The sequence below is a fragment of the Fopius arisanus genome, unplaced genomic scaffold, assembly GCF_000806365.1.
Source record: "Fopius arisanus strain USDA-PBARC FA_bdor unplaced genomic scaffold, ASM80636v1 scaffold00024, whole genome shotgun sequence".
Classification (NCBI taxonomy): Eukaryota; Metazoa; Arthropoda; class Insecta; order Hymenoptera; family Braconidae; genus Fopius; species Fopius arisanus.
The window spans coordinates 441,819-451,839 of record NW_011887763.1 but is presented as its reverse complement, the minus strand read 5'-3'; the positions used below and the strand labels follow the sequence as shown (position 1 = coordinate 451,839).

General features: G+C 39.4%; 3 protein-coding genes across 4 annotated transcripts in view; 2 read left to right on the top strand and 1 right to left on the bottom strand.

Annotated features, from left to right (window-relative positions):
- Positions 1-251: 251 nt before the first annotated feature.
- wls (Wnt ligand secretion mediator) lies at positions 252-3,451 on the top strand. Of its 2 annotated transcripts, XM_011301606.1 has the most exons (4): positions 252-374; positions 447-1,047; positions 1,102-1,289; positions 1,378-3,451. In XM_011301606.1, the coding sequence occupies exons 2-4, from the start codon at positions 942-944 to the stop codon at positions 2,713-2,715; spliced, it is 1,632 nt and encodes a 543-aa protein (XP_011299908.1). In that variant the 5' UTR covers positions 252-374; positions 447-941; the 3' UTR covers positions 2,716-3,451. The 2 variants fall into 2 exon arrangements, with proteins under 2 accessions (XP_011299908.1, XP_011299907.1); XM_011301605.1 differs by having other exon boundaries at positions 252-1,047.
- Positions 3,452-3,563: 112 nt separating this feature from the next.
- Positions 3,564-6,293, bottom strand: GCC185 (GRIP and coiled-coil domain containing 185 kDa). The gene is made up of 2 exons (XM_011301604.1): positions 5,284-6,293; positions 3,564-5,208 (listed from the first exon to the last, which is right to left on the bottom strand). The coding sequence occupies exons 1-2, from the start codon at positions 5,953-5,955 to the stop codon at positions 3,709-3,711; spliced, it is 2,172 nt and encodes a 723-aa protein (XP_011299906.1). The 5' UTR covers positions 5,956-6,293; the 3' UTR covers positions 3,564-3,708.
- A 1,177-nt stretch (positions 6,294-7,470) lies between these two features.
- Positions 7,471-10,021, top strand: part of Atg18a (Autophagy-related 18a) — a gene marked incomplete in the record, with an annotated part of 8,935 nt that continues 6,384 nt past the window's right edge. Inside the window, 3 exon segments of the mRNA XM_011301603.1 lie at positions 7,471-7,820; positions 9,488-9,570; positions 9,663-9,829. Coding sequence (XP_011299905.1) covers positions 7,684-7,820; positions 9,488-9,570; positions 9,663-9,829 — 387 coding nt within the window.

Here is a 10,021-nt window from a genome sequence, read left to right as displayed (position 1 = left end):
TAAATTCATTAGTGGTATATATTCAATACATTGAATAATTTTTTCCATTAAAATTCCACAAGATGTGGCTTCCCCCTTCCGCTCGTTCTACAGTCGGCTAAATTTTAGTCGAACACCCCAGCATTGCATGTTGCGCCCTCCCTCTCTTGGGGTGCAGTACTACGATGCCGCTGGGGTCACTTAAACCCCCAAAATTGAGCGTCTACTTTAGTCAATCCTCTTTGGGTGAGCCGAAGGATGCGTTCTCATGTGAATATTCATGACGGCGGGGTACGCGTATTTGACTTGATTTGAGTCGATTTTTTTCTTCCTGGCCTTTGTTAAGGGTTAATTTCCCTTGGTTGAATAAAAAAAACACAGAATCGAAAATAGAGGTAGGGATTAGAGTGGTTTGTCGATTGAAGTCCCCGAAAGGCTCAAGACTCTTGACAGCTTGACAGTTGCAGATTCTAAGATTACAAGTCACTGACACAAGCATATAGTGCTCTCTCGACGAAATTGTACTTGTCAAGTACCATGAGTTGTGAACGAAGGGGAGAATAGATTCAAGTAACAATCCTTGAGAGTGGGAGATTGCCAGTGACATCAACCCTTGACAGACTCTTCAAGTTCTCTCGACTCTACACTCTACGTACCCTCTGACGATTTCTTCGTATATAGTCTGTAAAATTTCAATTGTCGCTGCTTGCTTCCCAGAACTCCGAATTGCCGAACAGTGATGCTAATGCTCACGAAGAAGTCACTATAACACCGTAAACTCACGAATCCACTGGGTTTACCTCTCAACAATTCGCTAATTGATAGTCATGCTCGTCTCGATGAGAAAATCCTAGAGGAGATTTTCAATTATCTAAATTTCCCGCACCTTGTGTTCCATTGTTTAACATCAATCGATCGTTATTGCAATTGTGATTGTTCCTGCCAAGTGATTATTCGTCGAGATGAGTGGAACAATAATTGAAAATTTAAGCGGTAAAAAACTCTCGGTGCTCGTTGTGCTCCTCATAATCGCCCAAATAACGTGTTTTCTAATTGGGGGACTCGTTGGTGAGTAAGAATTTTTTTATTGCTCGAATGTCCGGTACATTAATATTTTTTCAGCTCCAAAACCAGCGACCAATCAGAATATCCTGGGGACACCTTGCAAAGATTCTAGAGTCAATGGATCGAGTCCGGATACGTCGAAATGGTATTATTCACGAGGAATTGGCGCTTGCAAACCTGAGGATATGCATCAGTTCGATGTTGACAGTCAGTACAAGGCCTTTCAAGTTGTCTACACGTTTCAAGTGAGATAAACTGTCATAAATAAGGAATCCAATTCAATACGATATACAATTCTTATCATACACATTGGTAATGTTTTATTTCATGAAGATGCCTCTACCGAGAAACAACATGATCCTGGACTACTCGAGATGGCAGCAGAATTTAATTGGAGTTCTGCAAGTGGAGAGCATTTATCACGATGAAATTCATTTAGCCTCAAAGATTCCGATGGTGTTGGATGCACGATTGGCATACAGGAACAAAGGAGACCCTGACGACGCCTGGAAGCTGTACGCAATCTCAAGAATCGAGAGATACCTTGAGTGCTCAATCGCCGACGAAATTGAACACTACAACTACAACTGTGGAATGATTCCACTGTTCGAGTTGGGCTCACTCTACCACGACTACTATCTCCTCAATATTCGTTTGCCCATGGAAAAAGCAGTGAACGAGGGCCTGGGACATATAACGGATTTGTCCTTGACAGTTATCAATCAGAACGGTGGCTTTACCAAAGTCTGGGTCAGTCTCAAGACAATCTTCTTTCCAATCGTCATTTGTTTCATGACATGGTACTGGAGACGAGTAAATTCAATGTCACGACCACCAGCTCTCCTGGAGTACATGCTCCTGGCGCTGGGCTCTGCTCTCACCTTCTTAAATCTACCCCTCGAGTACTTGACTCTCTCCTACGACATGCCATTCATGCTTTTACTCAGTGATATCAGACAGGGAGTTTTTTATGCTGTTCTACTCTCATTCTGGCTTGTCTTTGCTGGTGAACATCTCATGATTCAGGATGGCGATCAAAAGAATGGACTTAAATGCTACTGGCGACACTTAAGTGCTGTCGTCGTTGGGTGCCTGTCTCTCTTCGTGTTTGACATGTGTGAGCGTGGCGTACAGTTGAGAAATCCATTTTTCTCCATTTGGGTGACAAATATCGGCGCCAAGCTTGCATTATCCTTCATCATTCTCGCTGGAATATCCGCTGGACTGTACCTATTATTTCTCGCCTATATGATTCTCAAGGTCTTCAGGAACATCAACGTGAAACGATGTGCTCTTCCCAGCATGAGCTCGGCGAGACGTCTCCATTATGAAGGTGTAATCTATCGATTTAAATTTCTCATGATTGCAACATTGTTGTGTGCATCTCTGACTGTCGTTGGATTTATCCTGGGACAAGTAGCAGAGGGACAGTGGAAATGGGACGAGGAACTGGAGATAGAGACGACTTCTGCATTTTTTACTGGTGTTTATGGCATGTGGAATATTTATATTCTGGCTTTACTCTGTCTTTATGCACCGTCGCATAAAAAATGGCCTGTTGAACCCACCGATCAGGGACTCAGTGAGGAAATTGAATTTGCTAGATCGTCCAGTGAACCCAATGAGATGCTGTCGCTCACTGCATTTGCCAGAAAAACGGCCACCGAATAAATTAAATTTATTCATTCACTTATTTTCTCTCTTTTCAGTATCTTGACAATGGCGGAGTGTAAATCTTCATTCTGTTAATTACCAGCTGATGAAAATTTTGCATTAAACTTCAGATATTTGTACTCGCCATGAGCAATCAAATAGTCTTCTGAAATGATGAAGTGATTGTCATTTCAGCCCTCATTACTCGTAAGTTCAAAAGAGGTGATATATTACAGTAAGTTTTATTTATCTTATCGGAGTATCATTGCAACGCACAAATATGCAGGATCTTGGGGATAATTTCCCCGTATTTTAGGAGTTATAATGGTATGATTTTACGGACCAATAGGACTTCCTCGATGTGTGTGAAAATATTTAGGGTCATGTATTCATTAGAAGAAAATATTGAATTGATATTCTTCCATGTAAAATTTGTGACTGCTTTAGATTCATATTTTATGAGATACGAAATTTACTGACATTATTGTTAGTGCCGAGTATATTGCCATTCGTAGAAGACGCAGCTCCACAATATTCCGGATAAGTCATCATGTTTAGATAAAAGTGCTTGTCACGAAAGTAGAATAGTGCAATTACTATTTTTTATTTTTCGTTCTAGGTACTCGATTGAAATCGATATTGATGTTTCTATTATGTTGAAACGTTCATTGCAAGTATTTATGCAGACACCGACTTGTATTATTTTTTATAAAGTTTTCTCATGGTTTTTTGTCAGAAGTGTAAGGAAATAAATGACTGATTTTTTCACTTTTACGAGAGTTTTTCATGCGTTTCTTCCCCCAGCTCAAATTCACTGACCGATTACAATAATAACCCATTTGAATAAATAAATATTCCAGAAAAAATTATAAAACTTTTGATTTATTCTCTATAATTATGCAAGTAAACAAGCATTTTCTCAATTAAAAATATTCATCATTATTGCATCGGGGTTTGAAAATACTCTGCGGTAAGGGCCCTGTCTCATTTTCCTTCGACACAACAAAGGAATTACTCGTGACTCCATCCAGGAATCGGAAGAGATGGAAGCCAACCCCGTCCTGCAACCCCTGCCACTTGATCAAGCTGCTGACTCTCCTCAGGACTCAACTTCAGAATTGTATTGAGCACTGGAATAAGTCGACTCTTCTCATCCCCATTTTTCAAAGTGACAAATTTCATGATGACATTCTTGAGATATTCAAAATTGTTGGCATGATGCTCCCTCTCGACGCTTCTCTGTTGCCTCCGGATATCTTCCTTGAGCATCTGATTCATCTGATTGAGTTTAGCTACATCCCTCTCAGCATCTGCAAGTAATGCTGTGAGATGTTTGACTCGTCTCTCTGATAGTTCTAACTCCTGGCGATCGACTTTCAAAGGGAGTGCAGGACCACTGGATCTGGGAATATCATCGGACGAATTGAGAAGCTCCTCCAGAGGCATCAGAGAAGGTCTCCTCTGCTTCTCGGTGGACGAGCCACCGATTGTATACGACTCTACACTCTCAGAGCCCTCGCCATCCTCTCTCTCCAACAGGTACATATCATTCCTAGATGAATTCTCAGGATCACTTCTGAATTCTGAGTTTCTCTCTATTCTGGATAACTTCATGAGGTCAGAACGGAGTTTCTCCACCTCCAGATGATGTCTATCCTCCAGAGTGGAGATTTGTGTCTCGTAATGTCTCTTCAACCCCTCCTCTTTGTCCTCGAATTCCTCTTTAATCCTATCGACAACAGCCAGTTGCATTCTGTACTGTTCCCTCAGGGTGGAGTGATCCTGGCTGAGTCCTGAAAGTTTTTTCCCCAATTCCCTAGCGCTGTCTCTCACCGAGTCCCTCTCTTCCCTCACCAAACTCAAATCAGTGCTCAGTGACTTGATCTCGCCACCCCTCACCTCCAATTTCTCCTGCAACTGAGACAATTGACTCCTCAGGTGATTCAATTCTCCTTCGATCTCGCTGATACTCCGACCATTCAATCCAGACTCTTTGCTCTGACTCTGTTTATTTCTCAGAACACTCTGTGCACGTCTCTTATATCCCTCGAACTCACCCCTCAAGGCCTCGATGTCACTCTTCGAGTACTCGAGGTTCTCATTTAATCTCGTAATTTCGCACCTGAGAATCTCCACCTCTTGCACGTGATTTTTACCCTGAATTTCCATCTCTGAGACAAGTCGGCTCTTCTCTGCTGTGAAGACTGCTGATTCCTTTGATAATTTATCAGAGCTCAGCTTCACGATCTCCATTGCCTCCAGGAGACTCTCTTTCTCTTTCGTCATCTGGACAATTTCTTGCCTCAAATCGCACAATTCTGACTTCAAACTTTCGTTTTTATCGCTCAGGGTTGTCATTTGATTCGTTTTAGAGAAACACGAGGATCTCAATTCTGAGAGTTGATCTTCCAGAGTAACCAGAAGCTGGCGTTGTTCGTCTATTGTAAATTCCAGGGTCTTCGATCTTTCTGACTCGTCAATTAATTTCGATTTCAGGTCCTCGATGCTTTTCTGTGAACAGCAATTTCTTTATTCAGAATTTTCATTTGAAATTCATTTTTGTCAAATTATTTCGTTTACGCTCACCTCGTAATTATCCACCTCCAAGGACAGAACATTATTACTAGCTCGTTCTTGCTTCGCTGTTTCCAACAATCCCTTCGTTGTCTTATGAGCCTGAATTTCCGACTCTAATTGATTCTTAATGTCCTCGTAATCGCTCTCCCTCTGCTCCCTGATCATCACCTCCGCCCTCTTCTCATCCTCCAATTTCTTAATTGAGCTCTGATTTTTCTTGAAGATCGTCTTCAGCTCGGCCAACTCCCTCGTGCGATTATCCAGATCTGAATTGGTCTGTGCGACGATCTCCTTCTGATCGTAATGAGATTGCTTCAAGGTTGTATTCTCCAGGACCAAGGTCTCCAGATTTTTCGTTATCTTCTTGTTATCGGTCCTCTGCTCCTCCAGGGCGTCTTGGAGCCGATCATATTCCAGCTGAATAGTCTGCAACTTCTTGGCATTATCCGATATCTGCGAGATTTTCCTCTGTATCTCATCTTTCTCAGCAAGAGCTTTAAGCTTTTCGACTTCTGACGCTTTCAATTCCTCCGACAGATCATTCACTTTTTTCTTCAGCTTCACAGCAAATCCTTTCAGCTTATTGTACCGCTCCTCAAGGTCCTCTTTATTGGAATCTTTATTTCCTTTTGCAAAACCATCAGGAACGGAATTATTATCACTGTTTTTTTCAGTCTCCATTTCTCGTATCAGTAAAATAAATCAATCAGAATAATTCTGAATTTAACAGAAATTGTTGAAGTGATGGATCGTTCACGTGGCAATTTAGCATTATTCAAGAACCACTTGATGCAGCAATTGTTTATCGTTATTGTTCATCGTTTTTTAGTCATCACTGGGGAATTGGAGAATCAGCTGACACTTGAGGCGTAATCGGCAGTTGGTAGAGCAGATCCAGTGACAACCTTTCCTCCGTGATCCACATATTATTACATATCACGCATATTGCGTCAATCTCGGTGTTATTATCATCATCGGTGGGTGAAGGAAAGAGGGAAAAATATAAATAAAAATGAGAGATGTTGCGAGGTGAACAGCTGGTAGGCAGGAACTCGTCGGGGCCAATCAGAGGAACGGATCTGGCGCTGTTGCCATTTGCCATTCGATCATTTCAAAACGAGAGGTCATTATTATTTAACTGTTACGAAAAATAAAATTGCAAGAAGAATTCAGGAACGTTCCCATTCAAAATGGCAATTGTTTGTCATTTATTTTCAGGTGTAAATATGAAATTGAGCGAATGAGGTACAGAAAATAATTAATTAATAAGTCTGGAATATTCTGAATTTTCTCCTGAAAATTTTATATGAATCTATGGAAAGGAATCGTCTCAGGAAAAATCCGTTAATTCCGTAAACTCAATTTGTTTCATTTGTTACAAATTTAAGTAAACAGGAACTTTTAAAATAATTTTAACGTCAAATCTGGTGGAATTCCTGAGGGGATACGTCAGGCTTAATATAAAATATGTGAAAATACAGTTGAGAAATATGTAAGTGTGCTAATCAGTCATTGATAATTTTCAATAGCAGTCATAAAATTCTTTATTTACTGTTATTTTAGTTAACACGCACGACTCTGCGATTACAACGGAGTGACGAGTTTTATTTGTATATTCCATAACCGATGAATTTATCTCTCCATATTGAATCTGCTTTGTTGTGGAAGAAAAATGTCGTAAATAACTGGGAAAAGATATTCATTAAAAAATAGAAATTATTCAAAATTTCGAGCGCAGATTCGTAGAGAAATTGATACGTGAGAAGTCATTAGGAATTTGTTACGATAATTGACGTTTTCACCTGCAATTACATGTGCACGAGCTCATGTACTTTCGAGTTAATTCACCTCTCGTGTTGAGACTCCATAAAATGTATGATAAAATCTCAAAATCAATATTGATCTAATGCTGAAGAAAAATTCACAAATTAAATCAACCGAAAAAACAGGAGATAATAAAAAAATCGAATGAAGGAATGATGAAAATGAAAAATAAAAACGAAAATTAAATTCCATTCCACTATTTCCAAAAGCCTTCAAAATTCCCCCCGACCCCTTCGGTAAAATCGGCAACCCCGCGACCGTCATCCCCCCTTTCAAATAAAATCACTATGGAAACGGAACGACCGGGACGTGAAATTCTGCACCAGAAAATCCAATCCCCAATTCCCCTGCGTTCCTCAAATTCATTGCAAACGGTTTGTCAGCTGTTCAGTTCAATATGGAAATGGAATAATAGGATAGTCTGGCAGTGCCGTCAGTTCCGTGGAATAGTGACCATATACTCACCTCCCCCCACTGACAAAACCATTGCAAAATATTATTTTTCAGAAGCCCATATAAACCACACAATCCCAGCCCAAGTCCCATGATAAAAATCCAAAAAAAACTCAAGAGTGAACAAATTATATGCAAAATCTAGCGCGCAACGTGGATGTATTGACGCAAGGACTTAAATACAGTATATCTGGACTCATGAACCTCGCAAATCGAACAACTGAACCTCAGAGTGGTGCTTATTTCGTAAACTTCAATCAGGACTGCACGTATGTACATTCTCATTACAATAACAACCAATTCCACTCCTTAATTTCACGGAAAAAGCCACAACGTCAAACATTTGGGGGTCAGAAGCTCTCGATGTCATTGTCTTTGTTGTCAAGGATTGCACGAATCACTGCGAAGTTCATTCCCTTCTATTTAACCCATTTTCGTTATCCATTATTCTTCCTTTGTACCTTAACTCCTTAATCCCCCTGATCAATTAAAGCCATTACTTTCCATTTTTTTAATTAATTCGTTTTATTCGTTTTATTCGTTTTATTTGTTTTACTCCATTTCTGGGTGTTTTTCGTTGTGTCTCTTTTTTTTGTGGACGAACCCATTGATGACTTCGGAGTTCATTGGATAATGTCGCGGTTTTTGGTGTTGACGGACTGTTGGGGATGTTTTAATTGGGGATTCGTTGGGGTTTTATATATATTTTTTAATTATCTGAGTGGAAAATGATGTTGGCGTCACCCTCACTTGCAATGCGCGTCGCATCTCGCGCAACTGGTATACAATATATATTTCTCTCTTTGTTGCTCTAGGTTTGCTTATGTTTTCGTATTGTGCGTCATTCTACCTATTTCCTACCTATTTGTCCTCGTTATTTTGATGATCACTTGGTTTTCAGGGATTAATTAGGTATCGGGGGAATGGAGAGGGGATCTGTTGTGGACTTTCTAATGACCTTTTTATTCGGTTTTTTTTTTCTATGGGTTGAGGAGATTATGAGTGATTGCGTTTATGTTTTTACGCGTCTCTTTGGATCTTATGTAGTGCGATTGCCTCATGAGTCCTTGTCCAATCCCTCCAATCTGTGTCGCCGATCGTTTCTGTCCTCCAATTAATAATAATAATTTTTTTTTAAGGGTAAAGTGGAGTTCTGGGGGTCCATTGAGTCGTGTTTTTCATTTTTTATCGTCCTCAATGGGGAATAACTCGAAATTGGCAGAGTGAAATTTGATCATCTTTTTTTCATTTTGAAAAACCATTTTTAACCTTTGGAATGAAAAAAAAATCGTTTGATTTATTAATACTGATTTTATGTTATTGATGGTTGAAGACGGCGGACCATCTTTGTCGTGTCTCCCTTATGTCAGAGTTTACTGAATCTTTTGGGGGGTTTCGGGGGGTGAACTTCAGGGAGGACAAAAGAATAGGGAGTTGAATATCCACTAGGTCTTTGACCTTGTACGTCACTCTCATTTGAAGAATAGTTTAAATGGCGAAGAAGTGAAGGGAGATAAAACAGTCTCTATGAGATATCGATTCATCTCGAAAAATATCGATTTACGGGGAAAATGTTGAAGGACTTTTTAGTCGACGATTATATTTCCGAGAAAAACGGTCTTTTAACATTTTTTCGTAAAATCAATAGTTTTCCAAATAAATCAGTAATTAAGAGCAATAATCAATTCGATTCATTCTATTTAAATCCTTCATTGTTAAAATAGTTTTATTTTATTATTAATAAAATCGTTTATCGGATTTGTGATATCTTTCTCGTAATATTTGATCTCACGAATATATTCTACTGCCATTTAAACAGAGAATGGGAGTACTGTTCAGATAATGCGTGGGATTTATCCAAAAATGGACAAAGGTCGGGGTCAATGTAACTGAGTTATTTTTTTTCTGTTATATTTTGATTTTTTGGGGGTTTCAGATCGTTGGCCGTTGGATCAAAGTCCGGTTACAAGCTATTTTCACTCAATTCGGTTGACTATTTGGAGAAAATATTTGAAAATGGTGAGTTATTGGCTCTTGATTTTTTATTGCAAAAATACATTCATTTGGGGAGCTCAAGATTTTGGTTTTTGACGTGAAAAATTGATGTGCAGATTCCGAAGACATCTTCATCGTCGAGAGACTCTTCAGCAGCAGTCTTATGGCGGTTGTTAATTACTCATCCCCGAGGAAACTTAAAGTTTGTCATTTCAGGAAGGGAACGGAGATTTGCAACTACAGTTACTCAAACACTATTTTGGCTGTGAAACTTAATAGAGCGGTAATTTTATTGAATATTATTATTAATGCGGTGTTATCTTTGTAAATATGGATGTGGCACCATCCGAGGGTGATGAGAATTATCTCAATGGTAAATATTAATTTTCTTCGTGATTAACTCTGACTTTAATTCCCTAACGAGATGGGAAAATTAAATGCGTCGAAATAAAAAATTCTCTCGAGAATTTGATCG